The sequence below is a fragment of the Theropithecus gelada genome, chromosome 7a (assembly GCF_003255815.1).
Source record: "Theropithecus gelada isolate Dixy chromosome 7a, Tgel_1.0, whole genome shotgun sequence".
Taxonomy (NCBI): domain Eukaryota; kingdom Metazoa; phylum Chordata; class Mammalia; order Primates; family Cercopithecidae; genus Theropithecus; species Theropithecus gelada.
The window spans coordinates 26364734-26385836 of record NC_037674.1 but is presented as its reverse complement, the minus strand read 5'-3'; the positions used below and the strand labels follow the sequence as shown (position 1 = coordinate 26385836).

At 43.9% G+C, this 21103-nt stretch overlaps 1 protein-coding gene across 3 annotated transcripts in view; it reads left to right on the top strand.

Annotated features, from left to right (window-relative positions):
* The window catches only part of TNFAIP8L3 (TNF alpha induced protein 8 like 3), a 48138-nt gene that overhangs the window by 18394 nt on the left and 8641 nt on the right, over positions 1-21103 (top strand). Inside the window, exons 1-2 of one of the 3 annotated variants that reach the window (XM_025390371.1) lie at positions 8991-9161; positions 16104-16205. The exons of the other annotated variants lie outside the window; for them this stretch is intronic. Coding sequence (XP_025246156.1) covers positions 16154-16205 — 52 coding nt within the window. The 5' untranslated portion in view covers positions 8991-9161; positions 16104-16153. Of the gene's footprint in view, positions 1-8990; positions 9162-16103; positions 16206-21103 lie in introns of those variants that run through there. 3 annotated transcript variants of the gene reach the window in all.

Genomic DNA, 21103 nt, shown 5'->3' with positions numbered 1-21103 from the left:
ATAGAACAGAAAACCAAACACAGAGAGGTTAAGTAACCTGCTTAAGATTGCACAGCTTCTCAGTAGATATGAAGCCAGTCTAACTCCAGAGACTCTTCTCTTGCACAGGTAGACTATGTAATTAGATTCATGGATGCCACTAGGTTGCCTTGCATCCCCCACACAGCCTCCACGGTGCCCAGAACCCTGACCCTTAGGCTGCCTCTGTTAGGTGAGGGCATTCTGCCTCCACAAACGCCTGCTTTAAGCTGCAGACATTCCCTGCATTAGCCCAGTAACAACATGGTCAAGGACTGGCTGACTCCAGCTCCAGATCAGGGGATGGTAAAGAGCGATCTGTGAGGGAAGATGGGAGAGTCACCACACAGCCACTGCTAAGGAGAAGGTCCTAGAAGGATGCTGCAGCCGTGGGCTTCTTCTGGATCACACGGGTCTGGTGGGAGAGGAGAGAAGAAGGTTTGAAAAGCAGAGTTAAGAGAGATACCAAAGTCAAGTACACCCTTTTTCAGAGTGTGCTTGAGCTGGGTCCTAAGCCCTTTTTTTCACCCTAGCATTTAGAATCATTTCAGATATACAATCCCCAGGACATGGTGACCAGCTGGACTTGAGGAGAGAAAATTCAAAAGGTGAGAGTACACATAGTGAAAAGAACTTGACATTCAGAGCTGGATGACTCAGGTTTGTGTTTCAAGCATTGTCGCTTAGTTATTGCTTGTCAGTAACATTATTTTCTGACCAAAAAACTGCAAGCTCATGGTAGAATATGTGAAAACAGTACAAAGAAGAAAACTAGATTGAGCCCTAAGAGAAGACTGCACTCTTCCAAGAAGGTGGTCCAAAAGCAATTAGAAAAAAGATGTGAGAGCTTTATTTAGGGAGAGGGGAGGGTTTAAAAAGAATGAGAGTCCCGTTTCTGAAATGTTGACCTGGGATGCTAAAAACATTTTATTCCACTGCCAGGCAGTGTTAGAACAAGAACTGGAGGCCAGATCCCGTGGTTTCTTTGTGTTTACCCCAAAACATAGGTAATTAAAAAGAAAAAAAAAAAGGATCAGAGAGCTATTCCAGGTATTGAGATATCAAAAGGACTTTTGCTCTTTTTCCTTCTGACGCCTTCTACTGTGTTCTTGCCACTCCCTCCCATCACCTGCATTTCCTTTCTTAGGTTTCTCCATCCTGGGCCCATTTGCCACAGGTCAGACCAGCACAGGCCCACGCTAGCACGTTGCCCAGGGGCCTCCTTCCCTTGGGTCAGGCCCACTTCTCTTTCTGAGTCAGAAGAGCCCTCCACAAAGCCCTCAGAAGATAAGTGCATTTTTTTTTTTTTAAATACTTGAGAGGCATTTGGTAGGTTTTACAGATGTCCAGGGACAATTGCAAAGGTTAATTTACTTTGAGCTTAAATAGCTACTAGCTTCAAGAAAAGGTTTATTGACCACTAGTTCTCCAATTACATTTTATCTTTCTTTAGATTGATTTTTTTATTATAAAGAAACTGGCATGTTTGTTCATCCATGTTAGGTCTCTCTACCTTTAGGATTTAACTTCATAATTCGCTGAGTCAAACAAGGCAGGCAGAGCTAAATTTATATAGGGTCAACTTTTAGAGAGCCCACAGCAGTATCTGGTAGGTATTAAACCTGAATTTTTGTGGCTCTGTTTTGTTTCTAACTTATCTGTGTATAATCCTGGTTTCCCTGTACCCTTCTTCAGTTGCTCCTCCTGCATCCCTCATTAATATATTTTTCCTACCTGTGTCCCCTAAGATGGAGCTCTTGCCTTGCTTTTTTCTGACAAAATACTTTCTTTTAGAAAAGACCATCTGTTCTTATAACAAAAGCTGTAAGCTTTTGGGAAGCTAAAGACTCCCAAAGTTGTACTCTAGCCCAGTCTTCTCTCCTGAGCAAGAATCCTGTCTTCTAAAGGCCCCAGACCCCTCCTCCTTACTGTTTAGGAGACACCCCAACACACCCACATCCAGGCCATCACCTTTCCCTCACTTTTTCCCAACTCTGCTGGTGGCCTTGACAGCCACCAAGTCACTCAAAGTTAAAAGACTGAAATCATAGAACAGTGAAATCTCCTCCACACATGTTCTCATAGCAAAACCATGACATGGATAAAGCAGGTATTACCATTCCCAGTTTACAGATGAAGAAACAGATGCAGAGAGATTAAATTATCCCAATCACAAAGTAAATGGCAGACTTTTGCTATTTAAAACTGTCCGGGGTGAGGGCAGAAACAAACCTAAATAAACAACTTGAATATTCAGTCAAATATTTATGGAATGATTAAATATATAATGACATTTCCACACAGTGGGATATTATTCAGATGTTAAGGAAAGTTAATTTGAAGAACATTTGATGATATAGGGAAATGTTCACATTATAACATTGTCAAAAAAGGTTCAATAATCTGTGATCCCTGTTTTGCTGTATGTACATGTATACATAAATGCGCATATACACACCCACCCCATACATATGCCCCTTTGTATATGGAGAAGGGGAGAAATCTCCCCTCACATTCACACACATAAACACTTGAGATTTTTTGTTAATGCTAGAGCAAAATAAGCCACTCTGTGATGAGTGTATAGGTAATTTTAATTGTCTTCTTTGTACTCTTCCAGATTTGTCTTCAGTGAGTACATGCAGCTTTCAGCTGGTAATTTGTTTTTATAAACAACAGCCAAGTGAGCTGCAGTGCCTGTTCCCCAGCTCATCCTCCTGCAGGCTTGTCCCAGGCCCCTCCATCCTCTCCCTTGAAACTTGCTCTTCCATCAATTCCCTATGTTCCTCTTCCCCTTAGAGCAGTCCTCTGTGGCCCCCTCACTGGCTCTGCCCAGCCCCCTACCTGGGGTGATCCAGCCTTCTGCCCTGCAAACCCCCTGCCCTAGCCTCAGCCCATGCTTTCTCTGGTGCCCCCACCACCATCACCACCTCCTATTCTGAGCCCACCTGGCCTAGCCTTTGTGGGCCTCTATGCCATGAACAGAGGGTCAGAATAGTTAATGAGCTTGTAAATATGAGGCCTACAGACTGACCGAGGGCACTGCAGCCTCCCAGTCTAAACGCACCTGTGGGTGAGCCTATGGATTCAGCCATCTTGGCTGTCTTGAAACTCAGCGTCACTGCTGCTCACTGGCTGGCAGGAGGTCCAACTGGCAGCTCTGACCCGCGTGCCTTCTGCCACCCTTCCTCTGTCCTTGACCTCTATCCCAGATATGAGTGACGTTCACTTCCCACATTTTCATTTACCTATACTAATTTTGTGTTTTTATTACTTTTTAAATTAGAGGGGGAAACAAGGACATTTAAACGTCTGTTATAACAGGATTGTTAGCTTTTAGGAGGTATTGGTGTGCCACCACCACTGTTAGTCCATCGTTCCAAAAAAATTTATTATTGAGGAGTGGTGTAATACTAAATATAATGTGAATCTATTTCTGAAGGAATTAGACTGAAATTTAATTGAGGATTCCTTTTGCATCTTGAAGCTAAAATTAAGAGCTCATACGGTGGTCCCAGAATTCCTTACTCCCCTCTAGCCTCCCAAGCAGAGGAAGCCCAGTCAGGAAGCGTCTAGAAAAGGAAGTGTGCACCATTTAGATTCACATTTAACAGAGTTTTTAACCCAGTTTTAAATTAGCCCCAATCACCCTTAATAGTTGGTATTCCCCATCAGCCAGGATTTTATCTATCTTTATTTACTTTCTTGGTTTATATTATGAAAAATGATTTATCCTTACTCCTTTTCAGGTATAAAATTATACAGTCAGGTGCCATGTAATGATATTTTGGACGTGATAGTAGTCCCTAAGCTTACAATGGAGCTGAAAATTCCTTGCACTTGATGATGTTTTGATGATCTTGACCCTTTGTAGGCAGAGACTAATGTATGTGTTTTTCTTAGTTTTTAACAAAAAAGTTTAAAAAGTTAAAAAAAAATTAATAGAAAAAAGCTTATAGAATAAAGATAAAAATGAAAAAATAATTTTTGTACAGCTCTGCAATGTGCTTGTGTTTTAAGGTGTTATTACAAAAGTCAAAAAGTTTTTTAAAATTTAAAGTTTATAAAGTAAAAATGTTTCAGTAAGCTAAGGGTAATTTATCACTGAAGAAAGAAAAATGTTTTTTATAAGATTAGTGTAACCTGGGTGTAAAGTATTGATAAAGTCTATAGCAGCGTACAGTCATGTCCTGGGCTTCCACATTCACTCTCTACTCACTGACTCACCTGGACCAACTTCCAGTCCTGCAAGCTCTATTCATGCTAAGTGCCTTAGAGAAGTGGACCATTTTTTATCTTTTATACTGCATTTTTACTGTACCTAATACATGTTTGGATATACAAATACCATTGTGTTACAGGTGCCTACAGTATTTAGTACAGTAACATGCGGTACAGGTTTGTAGCCTAGGAGCAAAAGGCTGTACCATGTAGCCTAGGTGGTAGTGGGCTTTACCATCTAGGTTTGTATAAGTATACCATATGATGTTCACACAATGGCAAAATCCCCTAACAATGCATGTCTGAGAACGTAGCCCCATCAAGTCACTCATGACTCTATGTTGACTATGCTTTTTCACCCTTCCAGAAAACTCCCCTTATTAAGAAAAAAAAAAAAAAAAAAATCACTCTTTCTTAGTTTTCAAGTTGAAAGCAGGAAAGTTCCTTTATTTAGTGCCTTTATGAAGGAGCCGTCTTTTCTTATTATTTGCAAGTGAATGACTATGACCACTGCGATTTTAAAAGGAATATGAAAGGGAGAATGATTGAGTTAGGAGTAAATTGTTGGACAAAGGGAGCATTGTGCCCAGAATGATGGATAGCTCATCCTAAGACCAGCAAGCGTGGTAAGCAGGTAAGCACAGGGGCTGCTACCAACCTGGATTTCTCCTCATCCTGGGAGGGAGGTCAGTGATGTGCCAACACTCAGGGAATGGATGAGGAGGCCTGTTTCCACCCATTCTTAGTGTTTTGCTTTGTTTTCTGTTGTGTTGTTGTTTAAAAAACTATGTAAAAAATAGCTCTGCCAAATTGTCGTAACCCAATGGGAGTGACTGAGGTCTGAGCAGTGTGTGAAGAGGGTGGAGGTTGGTGCTGAGACAGCACGCAGGTGGAATCAAGGCCACATGAGGGCCAAGAGCAGCTGGTCAGTGTTTTAGGGAATCATGGGGCACGTGACAGGAGTGCTGTAGGACAAGTCCATTCTCTCATGAGTCATTGAGTCCTGTCATGGCTGCCCCAGCTTTCTTGGGCCCCTCCACCTGGAGGGTAGCATCTCTTAAGCTCAAAGAACCTAAAACTTCCAGAAAAGCAAAGCTGGGCTCCCCCATGGGCCCTACCCATCTTGTCTACACTCTAGAACCTCAATTTCTCCTCCTGACTTCGCCCTGTCCTCCCCATCTCCCTGGTCCCGGCTCTCTGCCTTACCTGGGATGTCTTCCCTTCCCTGACCCATCTCAGGCCCAGATGCTCCTCTCCGTTTCCTCTGCCTTGGGCCCCCACCCACCCCCAGAAGCCCTTCTGAGTGCTAGAGGGACTAAGGCAGTGAAAAATCCAAGTCTTATGGCCATTCCTGGAGTCGAGTCATGAAGCAAAAACCTTAAAAGCTTCCAGAGAGAAAAAAACAGGCCCTTACCAATGTATACTAGTTTTCTAAATAGCAACACTGAACTTTAGACAACAGTGATGCCCTGCCTTTGAATTCTCAAGGCAAATGATTTCCAACATAGAGCTCTGGACCAAGGTAAACCATCCATCAAACGTGTGGTTGGAATAAAGTCATTGTATGAAATGTTAGATCCCCAAAAATGACTTTATCATGTCCTCTTCCTGAGATAGCTGCTTACTCAGGAGGCAGCCAACTGAGGCCCCCAGGCCAAATCTGGCCTGCCACCTGTTTTTGTGTTTACGTTTTTAAGTACACCTTACATGGTTATTTATACCTTACATGGTTATTTAAGTACCTACACAATATTCTCTATTTTGCCTTTTTCTCCTTTACTCTCTGGCTCTTTAAGGCAGTATGCTGATACCTGTGCTGGACCAAGTGCTCCACTGAACCGAGGACTAAATTAAGAAAAAGGAGTCGTGAGATCCAAGAAACAGGAGATGGACACAAGAGAGAAGGGGTAAAGAACGAAGGGAGGACCCACGTTGACTGCCTGTGTCAGGCATAGAGAAAAACATGCCCAGAGTTGAGTTGGGGGACAGAGGGCTGCCAGACATGTTTTCAAGAAAAAAAAAAATGGGAACAGTTGATTAGTTGATGTGTTTGAACCTGTTGAGAAGAACTTTCTATTCTGCTGGGAACTTTAGGAGTGAATTGGCACTAGACAGATAAAAAACTAACCAGGAGATTAAAAAGTAGTGTTTAACTCCTGGGAAAACAAGATGAATAAGAAAGGAAATGCTGGCATGGAAGTCATAGGACACTACATGACTTGGCTATGAATGATAGCTAAATCATAGTAATGTCATCACTGAAGTTTGATTTAACCAAATGTTGAAAGAGAAGCAAATTGGAAGGTGGAAGGAGAAATGAATGGGAAAGAAAGCTAAGTTTTCACCTTCTACAGTAGAAAGTTAAAAGCAAATAAAATCAAGAATTAACAGTGTACACATGTAACTTAAATATAGAGAAACAGCTTAAATAGTTTAAAGTGTTTTGTCTGTAAGGAGCTAGCATCAGAGGTGTGCTGGGGATGCTACATTTTGTTATAAGCCTCCCTTGTAGAATGACTTTTCTTTTTTTCTTTCTTTATTTTTTTATTTTTATTTATTTATTTTTATTTATTTATTTATTTTTGAGACAAGGTCTTGCTCTGTCACCCAGGCTGGAGTACAGTGGCATGATCATAGCTTACTGCAGCCTCGAACTCCTAGCCTCAAGTTAACCTCCCACGTTGACCTCCAAAGTGCTGAGATTATACGCATGAGCCACCATGCTCAGTCTGATTTGACTTTTTAAATAATTGTACCCTGTATTACTTTGAAAATAACTTTTTTAAATAAAAAGAAAAGGAGTGACAGAGCAACCTGGTGAGTGATGTGGCAACCATGCCCAGGTGGGAGTGTCTCAGGCCCCTGGTTGGAGGACATGCCAGCTCTCATTATCATTATTGCTCCTGACATGAGCGTGAATGCATTTCAATAAAATGTCAAGAGTGAGAGCCATGCATTCAAGCAATGAATATTCTGTTTCAGTCCCTGGCTACAGTTGCCCAGATAAATAAGCTTTGGGCCCTGCCTTCAAGGAGTTCACAGACCAGTGGGTGATAAAATTCCTCATCCAGCTAGTGGATGATTGATTGCTCCACAAGGTGATAAGTGACAGGGTAGGTGATTGCAAAAAGAAATTGCCTAGAAGTCAGAAGTCATTCAAATGGAGCCCTGGAAACTAAGCAGGAATTGGACTGGGAAGAGAGTAAGAGGTCAGTGTCCCAGCACAGGGACAGAAAATGCAAAGGTGCAAGGTGACCCAGGCCTGGTGCAGGTGAGACCTGCCTGTGGCCTGGAGCCAGAAGCTTAGGGTTTGTAGAGGGTGAAGAGAAGACAGATGTCAGTTCAGTGGCCTGGTGTGCCATGCTAAAGAGTTGTCTGGGCTCTGTCTTGAAGTTTATGGGAATCCCCTTGAGGCCCTTTCTAGAGGAGCAGCATCATCAAAGCCTGCTGTCAGCCTGGTGTGGAAAATAGAACAGTAGCTGGGGTAGAGAGATGAGCAAGGAGACAGACGAACATTCGGGGAAGAAACCATAAGGGTCTGTACTGAGGTAGCAAGAGAGAGGCAGAGGAAGGCAGGTGCATTTAAAGACATCACAGAAGCTGAATAGACAGTCGGAGGCCTCGTTAGATATGAGAGGTGAGGGAGAGAAATAAGGCAAGGATGGTCCCCAGGTTCTTGTCCGGACACAGGCCGGTGGCAGAGTCACATATAATACAAGGAGAAGACTTCAGGAGGGTTGGAGAAAGGAGCTGAGAGAAATATTGAATGTGGAGGGGGAGGGATCTGTGGGAATCCAGGTGGAGAGATCGGGCAAGCAGTTATGGATAGGAGAGTCCCCTGGACCGGGGAACATATGGGGCAGGAGTCAGTCCATGGGACAGGGGTGGCATCTCACACTTGGGGAGTGTCTAGCAAGAGAAGAGGACCCTGAGTGAGCTCGGGAGGACACCCAGACATGAGGCATAGACAGAGGAGGAGGAGGCCTGGAGGAGGCTGAGGAGGGCCAGGAGAGGTGGGGTTAGGAAAGGGAGACCAAGAGAGGGTCCCCTGCTGCTGGCGGCCAGGTAGGCCGTGTGTATCAGGGCTGCCCTCGGCGTTCCAGGATTACAAGTAGTTAGCATATCTGCCCCCAGAAACAGCCTTTAGAACCCCTACTTATATGTGTGACAACCAAAAATGCCCTCCCATGTTTCCAGACACCCCTCAGGGCCAATTACAAGACCATCTGGTGACCTTGGTGAGAGCGGTTACCATTGAGTCTGTGGTGAAAGCCAGGGAGGAACAAAACCACAGCGCCTCTGTCCTGCCGTGACCATTCCTGACTCAGGCCTCTTCCGGGGCTGCCCAATCACTATTTATTTTTTGAGGTTTAAATGTATATTATTGAGTTCCTAGCACACGTCAGGGACGCCACGGTGAACACAACAGTTAAGGTGATGCAGAAGTTTTTGCTCCTTAGTTCGTCTAAAACCGGGTTCTCGTCACATGACCAGGAAAGATGAGGCCCGTAGACACTTTGAAAGGTGAGGGGAGCAGAACGTATTAAAAGAAAGCTCTCAGCTTAAAAAATAAGAGGTCCTGCTAACAGCCTTCCACCTCAGACTGAATTCCAGGCCAGCAGACTCGAGCTGAAGAGCCCAAGCTCCTCCCCCTGCCCAAGGCGCGAAATCCCGATGCTCCGCCCCCGTTCCCCCAGTGCGCATGTGCGCGTTATTTCATCGATAAGCTGGCGGGGAAGGGCAGGCAGACTGGCTGTTCTCTCTCAGGGTTGCGGGTTTCATCCGGGACTGGCCGTCGAGTCTTTCAGCTTTCAGGCCGTTTTAGGCTTGAAGGGGGTGTTTTGCCAGGGACCCCTTGGCTATTTCCTGTCTCTATCAAAGGTCTCTCTCGGAACTGCCAGGGAACAAACAATTGAAGCCGGGTGTGGGTTCCTTGACGAGGCCCCCTTGCAGAAGATGGGAGCTGGGTGGGCAGCAGGGCGTGCTTGGCTTAGGGAGGAGTTGCGCTGAGCAAAACGGGATGAGAGGCTGGGGAGACAGGCCAGGGCAGTTGGGATGTGGGACCAGCGGGAAGAGCTAGCCTTGAGGTTTTGGACACGAGTCCCACCCACAGCTACGTCAAAACAGGGCAGCCTGTCGGGGCCAGGGGCCTGGGGGTCCTGGCAGTCTGTGGTTTGGTCTGTGGGCGCTGAGGCCAACACAGGAAGAGGCCTTAGGGAGAACCAGCATGACGCCTGCTGACCGCACGCTCTGTGGCGACCACAGGCCAAGAGCTGACAGGAGGCTGAGGGCTAATGGAGGAGTCAAGAGCCCCAGGAAAACAGGGGAGGGAGCAGCATTTTGGAGGGAAGCCACAGATGAGGAAAGCTGGAGGCTCCACTGTCGATGCTCCAGGTGTTACAGAGTGAGAAAGAAGCAGGAGAATTCCATTTATGAAGAATGGCGGGAGCAGAACCTGGGGGAGGGAAGCGGGGGAGGAGGAACGCGGAGGACCCTCCACAGGCATCAGCGCACATCTGATGCGTGCCCAGATGATGACAAAAATTCAATTTATCATACTTAAGGGGTTACTATTAAATTGAGAAAAGAAAGCAAATTAGCAAAATCTTCTAGTCTGCTTTCTCATTTAACAGACCCAGCAACCAACAGGTAAAGAGATGGGCGCATGGCACACAGTGAGTGCGCTGGGGGTGGCAGGGGCAGGGCAGGGCTGGAGGCTGGGCTCTCTCTTCCACTTCCTGCTGCTGGCTCAGTGGCAAAAGTCAGGACCAGGGCTGGGCTCTCTAGTTTTCCCTGTATCCGGGGAGTTAGCTACTCCATGGATGTACTCTGGCATCTTGATTGTGCGAGACAGCCATTCTCAGCATCTTTGAGTGACCACACCTGGTGATTTGATTGGAAAACAGTGAAACCTTTTGGTGGTACTATTTTATATTACCATGAAGTATAAAGAAGTAGAAAAAATTGTATTCTGAGCGATTTGTGGCCTTAGAGTTTAATTTAGAAAGGAAGCCTGAGAGAAAGTCACATTTCTGAGAAGCTTCCAGGAAGTTAAACCTCCACAGCTAGTTGGCCCCTCCCGTTATGTCATGTGAATGGGATTCCCCCTGGACTCAGAGTGGTTCCATCACAGTAGCGGTCCCAGCAGAGCTTAGGAGCCCAACCTCAGGAGATCTTGCGAGTGTCATCCCGCCTCCCATCTGCTAACAACATCCCTCAACACTGTCATTCCACAGGCCAGATATTGACCATGACATTAAAAATGTGGCTTGACATGTCTTAAATCCGTAAACAAAACCAGTTTTACTACAGAATGTATGTAAGGGAGCTTATAAGCAATATATTACATGTCCCTTTCCTGCTGTTCCGCATTCAGATTGACTGAAAGCCAAAAATGTCATTGTTCAGGATTCATATTTCACTAAAAAAAAATCAAGTAGAACATTGAGGAAGCCGTAATGCTGTCTGCCAAATCATCTCCCATCCAGAAGTACCTTCTGGTTTCTTCTCCCTCATGTGTTCCGACCTCTCAAGTACAGCTAACAGTTTGTCTGGTTGTTGTTAAGCTCACTAAGCTGAGGGTTTACATGTTACTACATTAATTAATTAGAGCACCTTCCAGTAGCCTCAGTCCTTTAGGTTTAAATACCCACTGCCACAGGCCATGTTTTGTTTCTTTTTTCCAAGATAGACTGGAGTTTCTTCCATTTTATTGTTTTGCACATTTTAGGTTCTGCATCCATACTCCAAAAATTACAGCATTCCAAAGACTGACATTTTTATTGCATTAGGCTGTTTACTAATTTCACATATTACCGTGTTGGCATGCTCCCATGGCTCTGAATGTGGCATCCTACTGGTGTCCTTGTTAGCAGTCTGGTGTTCTGAGCCTGAGTTCTTGGGTGCCTGCCGTGGTGGAGAAAGTTTGGGAGCTGCCAGCGGAGAGAGAGGATTACCCAGAGAGACAGAACGTGGACTGTGCTATTCCAATGCCCGACAGCTCCTGAGTATATTAAAATAGCTCATGAGTGTGAAGGGGTGTAAATGGGGAGGCTCCGGGGGTGGCAGGAAGGAGGGGTGCTGCTGTCGCGGAGAGAGGGTTTACTGCTGGAACTGAACACTGAGAGCATTGTGGGTGATCCGTCTGGCCCCCAGGCAATGCTGCTGTTGTTGGGGCAAAGACAGGCAGAACCCAAGTGGGCCAAGCAGGTAGCTCCATATGAAAGGCAAAGGGTGGACCTTGTGTTCAGTTCAGAAGGCATTTGAGTAAATTCAGTTCCACCTGCACGTTGTGAATATGCACCTCCTTCCAGGTGTGGGTCCTGAACTGATAGAATCTGAGCCTTAAAGAATAAGAACAAACATGCTAAAATCATTCATTCAGTCATTCATTTACTGAGACGTATCTACAAGACATATACTGAGCAACTTCTATATGGTAGGCACTGACCTGCTTATGGGGATTCACAGGTCTTCTGAGCATCAGTCCCTAAGAACTCAGCACCAGATGCGGAAAGTGGAGGGCCAGTCGCAGTGCAGCACAGGAACAGGGCTACTACCGAGCTGGGTGTGAGGGCCAGCCTCCCCAACAAGAGGGACATAAGGGTTGGCCAGGGGCTCATGGTGGGAGGGGACCTTCAGCTGCAACAAACAACCTGTCAGCTGTGCTTCTGCAACCTGGGCGAGGGTCCACTGGTTTCAGCTATGGCACAAGAGAGTCAGGGCATGGTTGGCAGCCAGGGCAGCACCCTCAGGGAAAACCGGCTTGATTTCTGGTACTCTTTGGCTGTCATTTTGACTATTTCAGCCAGTTGGGTTAGGGCAAAACCGTTTTTGTGAAGAGTTGAGCCTCCTTTTGGCTTTGAATTGGGCAAGCAGGCGTCTGGTAGGAGAGATGGGATCCGGTGGGCAGAGCCAGAGGTCTGTTCATGGAACTCCTCTTCAGTGTTTCCTGCCACTTTGTTACTTAGGAAGGAGCATTAGAAGGGAATCTTACCATGTGCCAGTAGGCACCCTTTTCCCCAACAGGCAGCCTGCTGCTAGGTTGTTACTTTCTGCAGATATTTCATAGCAAAAACTGGAAGCAGTTTGAAACCTACCAAGAGGGGACCAGTAGAGAAAATGGTGGCATGTGCTATTGTCAGAAAACAATGATACAGTACATTTGTTGTCATGGAAAGATACCCTCAGAATGTTGAGTGAAATGCAGGCGAGTTTTACTAAAACTGTCAAAAAACAGTTAATCGCCACCTTACATAAACACTCTCAGACATAGAAAAAGAAGGAAAGCTACTCAATCCGTTTTATGGGACCAGTCTTCTCTGGCATCAAAATTTGACAAAGATAGTACTATGAAAACATTGTAGACCAATCTTACTTTTGAGCATAGTTGCAAAATGCAATATTTACTAATAGAATTCATCAGTATGGTAAATGCATATGCATCATGACCAAGTAGGGCTTATCCTGGGAATAATGATGATTTAAATCAAAAAGTCTTTGAATAATTGGTTAAATTTACGTATTAGAAGAGATAAATTATATGATCATCTCAGTGGATACAAAGTGTTTGCTAAAATTGGATACATTTCTACTTAAAAGCAAACAATGCCTTAGCAAAATAGGAATAAAAGGAAGATAACTTGATAAGGGGTATCCGTCAAAACCCACAGCAAACATTGCATACTCAGGGAAATTTTAGAGACAGTCCTGTTAAAGTTAGGAACAAGACCGGGATGCCATGTAATGCTATTCAACACTGTGCTGGATGTTTCTACCGGTGTTATTAAGCAGGGAAAAGAAATAGTGGGTCAAAGAAAACAATCATTTTGTGGAGGCAATGTTGTCTACATTAAAAAGTCCAAGAGATGCTATATAAAATATATTAGAACTCATAACAGAGCTCAGCAAAATGTCTCAATTGGAGATAAGTATACAGGGATCAGTTGGGTTCCTATGCATCATTAATAACCATTTAGAAACTGTAATAGAAAAAAAGTAACAGCAGCAACCAAAACTATAAGGTAGCTAGAAGTAAGTCTAATGAAAGATATGCAAGAGCTTTATGGAGGGGACTGTAAACATAATTGAGGGACACAGAAGGAGATATGATTAAATGGAGAGACATGTCATGTTAATGGAGAGGAAGATTCAGTATCATAAAGATACCAGTTTAGGCTGGGCGCAGTGGCTCACGCCTGTAATCCCAGCACTTTGGGAGGCCAAGGCAGGCAGATCACCTGAAGTCGGGAGTTTGAGACCAGCCAACCCCATCTCTACTAAAAATACAAAATTAGCCAGCCATGGTGGCGCATGCCTGTAATCCCAGTGACTCAGGAGGCTGAGGCAGAAGAATCACTTGAACCCAGGAGGTGAAGGTTGCGGTGAGCCAAGATCACGCCATTGCACTCCAGCCTGGGCAACAAGAGCAAAACTCCATCTCAAAAAAAAAAAAAAAGATACCAGTTTACTTCAGATTAACATAGAGTGCTCATGGCATTTGATCATATGATCCTAAAATTCCTGTGGAAGAATAAAGGCAAGAATAATCAAGACAGTTTCTAAGCAGAATAAAGTGAGGGTGAGGGGGGCACTTCCCTTTGATCTATCATGACTTATGAGTTATATTAAGAAAACTTGGTTTTCGTACTGAAATAGACCAATGGAACAGAGTAAAAAACTCAAAAACAGATCTATGCAATATAGAAACCTGATATGAAAAGAAGGGGCATACCAGATAGGTAGCAGAAGGATGAACTATTCAATAAATAGAATAAATTGTGGGGAGAAAAAGATTCCCAACCTCATGCAATATGTACAGATAATTTTCAGATTGATTAAAGACCTAAATGTGAAAAACAAAACCTTTAAACCTCTGGAAAATATATGATTATCTTTTATCACCTCATGGCAAGAGAAGAATTTTTAAAATGAGATACAGAAACCACCAACCATCAAGGAAAAGATTGATAAATTAGACTATTAAAAATTTAGATTTCTGGCCAGGCGCAGTGGCTCACGCCTGTAATCCGAACACTTTGGGAGGCTGAAAGGAGGCGGATCACCTGAGATTGGGAGTTCGAGATCAGCCTGACCAACGTGGAGAAACCCTGTCTCTACTAAAAATACAAACTTAGCCGAATGTGGTGGCACATGCCTGTAATCCCAGCTACTCAGGAAGCTGCAGCAAGAGAATCGCTTGAACCCGGGAGGCAGAGGTTGTGGTGAGCCAAGACCGTGCCATTGCACTCCAGCCTGGACAACAGAAGTGAAACTCCGTCTCAAAAAAAAAAAAAAAAAAAAATTTAGCTTTCTATATCACTAAAGACATGATAATAAAGTTAAAATATAATGCTACAGACTGGGAGGAGATAGTTGCCACCCCTGTGATCAGCAGAGGCTTAGAATCATAAACAAAATATACAAAAAAAGAAAAAGATATATAATTCAACTGAAAAAATGAGTAAATTATATGAACAAGCAATTTGCAGAAGAGAAAAACCTTAATGCCCAATAAACACAAATATATTGAATCTCACCAGCAATCACAAACATGCATATTAAAACAAGATACCATTTTATACCTATCAGATTGGCAAAAATTAAAAACTTGGGTGATTTGAAGTGCTTATGAGGAACTGCAACCACAGGAACTCAGACACTGCTGCAGGGCGTGAAAATGAGTGCAGTCTCTCTGGAGAGCCATTGGCAGCCTTTACTGCTGCAGGACTTGGCAATCAAGTTCTAGGTGTAGACCCCAGGAGACTGTGGTGTGTGTGCACACAAGGAGACACTTTTTTGCTTGCAGAAAATGGAAAGAACTTAAATGTCCATCAGGAGGAAACTTGAAGATATATATTTATATAAGCAACTAAATGACTAAACAAGATAAATCTTGAAAACAGGATGTGGAATAAAGAGTTGTAGAAGGATCTGTGTAGTATGACACCTTCTGTGTGAAGCTTAAACATGATGTTGATGCATGCATACTTATGAAACGAGACAAAAGCATAAAAACGTGGAAGGATGAAACAAAAATACGACTTCTGGTAGTGCAGTTTTATCTGGGAGCTAGAAGCAGAAGAGAGGGAGTTGAAAGCAAATAGGGCTTTACCTCTCCCTGTCTTTGAGGGTAAAATATTAAGACTTTTTCCACCTGAGTGGTGACCACAAAATGTTTGTTAAATTATGTTCTATTTTGTCCGTATGTTTGAAATGCTTAATATCTAAAATATTAAGAATTGTTCCATCTGGATGGTAGCCACACAGTGTTTGTTAAATTATCTTCTATTTTGTTTATGTTTATGTATATGTTTTTATGTATTAGGCATTTTTATCTATTATATATATGTTTGAAACGCTTGGTGGTTTTTAGAAAATTCTTGTGACGGAAAAAAACTGCTCAGTCTCCATCTTAAAGTGGGCAATAATTCACAAAACATTTAAACTAATTGATGTTTGTCACCCCATGCATTGCAGCTCAGTGTGGCAGGCTGAAGCACTGAACTCAGGCAGACTGTGGGGCAGAGTCTGCCCAATCCAGCTCTACTACTTTCTAAATGGTAGATTCAGGCAAGCTACTTAATGTCTTATTTGCCTTGGTTTCCTTGATGTGAAATGCTGCATCCATTGCTATTGCTGACATTAGTGCCTACTTCATACAGTTGTTCCAAGAATATGATAGCTTAACTGCATAAAGCACATGAAAGAGTGAGCACTTTATTATTATTATGCCTGAATATGATCTACCATTCAGAGAGACACTAGTTTTTTGTTAGATGCAAGGGACTGGGGGAATGAATAAGCTGTGTTTAAAGAAATCATGTAAGTAGATGTTGTTTTTAGTGATGGTTACTTTTCCGCAGTGAGCCAAAAATATCTCTCAGATCTCCAAAATTAACCTGTTGATTTGGAGATGATTCACCCCCCCCCACTGGCTTCACAAGTATCTGCTTCAGTTAGCTCTGGTAAGTAAAATTATCAAACACTCATTCACTTTTCAGAGCTGGCTATAAAATCAATATGTAACTGTTGAAATATATAGAATTCCCTCTAAAAATGAAAGCTACATCTATCTTCAAGTCTTGATGAATATGTTCTATCACATGAGACTGTCCCTTTTGTATTTAAAAAAGTGATGAAATGTAACTCCCCCAGGTAGGTGGAGATTTAAATTGAGGCCTTCAATATTTCAAATAAGTGAGAAATTGCAGTCATTAGGGAGCCAAGGGGAGTTTTTCAAAGGCAGATGCAGGAAGGCTTTGGTGTCTAGTGAACTGCAGGCTTTGGTGTCTGGTGAACTTGGGCCCAACTGCAGCTTTGCTACTTACTAGCCACTTAGCTGGCAGTGAATTACTTAAATTGACTGTGCCTCAGTTTCCTCATCTATAAAATGGAACTCACAGTCCCTCTGTTGAGGAATTGTGAGGATCAAATATACGGTATATACCAACTCATGTGCATAATCTGTACTCAGCAGTTGTCCTTATCTCTGACATTATCATTAATTAAGTTACAGATTGCTCAGTGCTGATGGGTGATGGATTGGAAGTTCTAAAACAAGCTGAGATAATGAACTAAAAGGCTTTACAGCTCCCCCTGCCAATCTCTGTTCTCTTCAAGGCCCAGGAATAAGGGCAGGGGAAAGGTCTGCATCTTGAAGACAATTAAATGCTGCTTTTCAAGTGTAATTATTCAATGTAAGGCATTGAAGCAATCTGAAATTGTATCCTGTTTTGACTGCCATTGCTTTTGTATGTTCTTATTCAGCACCCTTAAAATGTCCAAAAGAGTTGGGAAATTTTGTCGTGTTTGGTGCCCCCAAAACATACAAATCCCCATTCCTGGCCTGTGGATGAATGAATCTCTGGGACTGAGCAGCTACCAACTGCAAAGCCAAAGCTCTGTGCCTGTTAGCAGGCCCCAGCCAAAGGCAGGATCTCAGGGGCACCTAAGCCAGAGCTGGAGTCAGGAAAGCTGGTCACATGACAGAGAGGGTGAAGACTGGTGAATCAGCACCCCTGTTCTGTGTTTGGTTGTCTCCGGTAATTCAGTCCTTCATCCTTCCAACCTCTGCCCCTGTCCTACTGCACCCAAGGCTGCCTCTCCCTCCCTACCCTAATTATTAAATAATTCATTCTCTTGATGAAAGAGGAGAGGTAGGCCAGGTGCAGTGGCTCACCCCTGAAATCCCAGCACTTTGGGAGGCTGAGGCGGGAGGAGGGGGCAGATCATGAGGTCAGGAGTTCAAGATCAGCCTGGCCAACCTGGTGAAACCCCATCTCTACTAAAAATACAAAAATTAGCCAGGCATGGTAGCGTGCACCTGTGATCGCAGCTTACTTGGGAGGCTGAGGCAGGAGAATTGCTTGAACTCGGGAGGCAGAGGTTGCAGTGAGCTGAGATCATGCCACTGCACTCCAGCCTGGGTGACAGAGCAAGACTCTGTCTTGCAAAAAAAAAAAAAAGAGGAGAGGTAGTTTGATGGTGGACGACAAAGGGGAGAGAGACTCCCAAGAGAGATACAGTGTGGCTCTGACTGAAGTGAATAGAGAACCCACTTTAACCAGCTAAATGGACGTGTTTGCATTTTGAAGGAAGAGCCCATTATCCCTCAAGATCTCTAGTGGGCTAATTATTTCAGGAAGATGGGTCTTTTCATCATCCCTTCCTTACTGGAAAGGGATAGGGTTTGCAGGGGAAAATGAGAAGACTAGGGTAGGACAGGTGAGGTTTGAAGTGTCCTGCTAGACAGGCTGGTGTCACCATCTCCACCCAGATGCCCCACAGGTACCAGGAACTCAGGGATGAATTCATCTTCCCTACAGGCTGGCTCCTCCTCCAAGATGTCCATTTCAGTTGGTGGCACCTCTATATCCCTTCACCCTACCTGTCTCTCAAGCTAGAAGAAACACTCATCGTAATCCTTGACTCATCCCTGAACCCCAGCAATCACTCAATCCTTACTGTGCTCTCTCCCTGTCACCCAGAGGACAAGCTAAAGATCAGAAACATGAGGCATTTAACTATCTTTAAACACGAGGTGTTTAACTATCTTTCTAATTGCCATGGCTTCCTACTGCCTTCGGGAAATATCTCAAGGCAAGTAAAAGTGTTTGAAATCCATTCTTCAAGTTGTCCTATAGAAATTTTTGAAATGTCAATGGCCCACTTGTTGTCAGATCTGATTAGACATTACTTTTCCCTTAAAGTGGGGCTATGGGAAAGCTCTTGCCAAGAGGAAGGATAATTGTCCACTCTGCGTTTTCCTGCTGTTCACATGTGTCTGTATGATTAGCGGCTCATCTTCAGTCCTCGGTTTTGTTTCTTTCAGGCATCCTTTGAAATCACTGGGCTATTTTGCAAGGGCTAGTTTAGTTAGAATGAAATAATATAATCAGTGAGTCTGTTTAACCAAGCACACATAAACATATGCTGAAATAAATTAAAACTACTAAAAGAGAACAAACAAGTGAGGCATAAACTAAACACCTCTCCCCACCCCACGTGGGGGATCTTTCCCTCATCCCTCAGAATGCCACACAACAGTGGGGCCCAAATCTATCTGTGTATTAAATATTGGTAAAGCTTAATTTATCTCATTACAGAAAAGGAAACCGAAATAGAGGTTCTAAGAGTTCCATTTTGTGCACCCCACCAATGGTGCCTAGTGGAGGCTGCTACCCTTTCAGTCATGTTGTCCCCCATGAGTCCCCCAAACTGCCTGCTTCCTGTGGCAGGTGTGGAAATTTGGGAGACCTCAGGTCTTCCCAGAAGCAGGGGTAAGCTCAGGGTATCTGTCTTCAAGGCAGGTGGCTCCTTTGGAGGGTTGGGAAAGGACCAGACCCAAGAAGTCTTCAAGAATATACTGTGAAGTTAACCCTGAGTCTGAAAAATCCATTCCCTAACCCTTCTAAATCATCTTAAGTTTCACCATGGGTGCCTTTTAAAGTGTTCCCAAATGCCTTTTGTAAGCCTCAAAACTACCATCCTCACTCACGTATGAAAGGAATTAGACCAATCAAAGGCACTTTTCATGAGCTTCTAAGCTTTGATTATTTCTACATGGGAGAGGGGAGGATCAAGGTTTTTTTTTTTTGTTTTTTTTTTTTTTTTTTTTTTTTTTTTTGCTTATCTCTGACTCAAAGGCCCCACCATCCCTCAAGACTTTCATTTCATTCTACCTCCTACATCTCCATGTTCTTTCTTTAAAATTCTAGGAATATACAAACAACAGTTTTATACAAGGGATGGAAAAATGTTTTCTAGTTTGAATCCGCTGGAGATGCAACAACTCAGTGAGTCTCTCTGGAAACCACAACTGTGTTAGGTTCACATTTCAAAACACTAGTTAAAGGTCGTTAATGGTCCTGCCCCCACAGCTTCTTAGGGACAACCAAAACCTAAAGCAGAGGCAGTGTCTTCTTGAGGAGGCGTTTTATCATCATCAAGGATATCCCATCCTGCAGACCACCACGCCTTACCCCTACCGCAAACACCTTCCTCATCATTCACCCACAGAACAGAAAAAGAGATGGGAAGGGGCGGCAAGGCCATCACTCTCCCCATTTGCTCCTGGCCACTTATCAGTAGTGAAAGATGGAGCATGAGGGACGTGACAGGTTCAGTCAGCTTTTCTGGCTGCATAAACTGAGCAGAAGGATGGTTGCTCATCATGAAAGTTCAAATTCAGGCCAGACGCTGTGGCTCACACCTGTAATTCCAGCACTTTGGGAGGCCAAGGCAGGTGGATCACGAGGTCGGGAGTTCATAGACCAGCCTGGCCAACATGGTGAAACCCCATCTCTACTAAAAATACAAAAATTAGCCAGGCGTGGTGGTGTGCCACTGTAGTCCCAGCTACTCAGGGCGCTGAGGCAGGAGAATCGCTTGAATCCAGGAGGCGGAGGTTGCAGTGAGCCGAGATTGTGTCACTGCCCTCCAGCCTGGGCGACAGAGCAAGAATCTGTCTCAAAAAAAAGAAAAGATAGTTCAAAGTACTTTGTGAGCCTGCTCCATCTCAAGGAGGTTTGCTTGAAGTTCCTTCATTTTTTGGTTTTTTTTTCCCCTAACAATTAAGTGTAAGAGATTGAGTGCCAGAAACTTGGACTACCAGGAATGTCCCTCTGCCTAGGGCTCTTATCCCTTCCCTTGGGCCTTTCCTCCCACCTTCCCTGTCCTCTGGGTCCCCTGCCTTGACAGATGATGCCCATTAAGCACTCCAGATTGTTTTCTTCTGGGAACCATCTTCACTCTTAACCTCTGCTTAACATTTTTAGCTAATTCTCTTCCCTGCCATTATCTTAAGCTATTTAGAGAAACGAAGTAATTCTGATCTGTACTGGCTATTACAAATAATTTCGCATTTTATAATTTTGACACAGCTATCCACACTTACATTCAAGTTTTCCACACACTCCTTAGAGAAGTTTCCAAGTCCTGTGAAAAAGAAGGGAGAATAGCTGTCCCCTCACCCTGTCCACTCCCACATCCTGGAGTGATGCTCAGAGCCCTTTTCTGGGCTGTAGCTCAGAGCTCAGAGCCTTTCATCTTTTATAACTATCATTTACTTTATTTTTCCCAAAATTTATTACCTTGTTCTTACCATGCTGAAGCTCTTCTACCCACTCACCCAGCTTGGTAAAGATCTTCCTGTTGTTTATCACCATTAGCTTGGCATTTCACCATCTGGGAGAGCTTAGTATTTCTAGAAACATGGAAACATCACTTGTATTCCAGCTGAACATCATTTATAAAAGCAGCAGCTCAGACTGGCCCCAGCACTTTTCCATGCAGTGAAGTTCCCCCCTTAAATTATCTTTTGCTTTCTCTCTCCAAACTAGCTCACTGCCATTGTCACCCCATT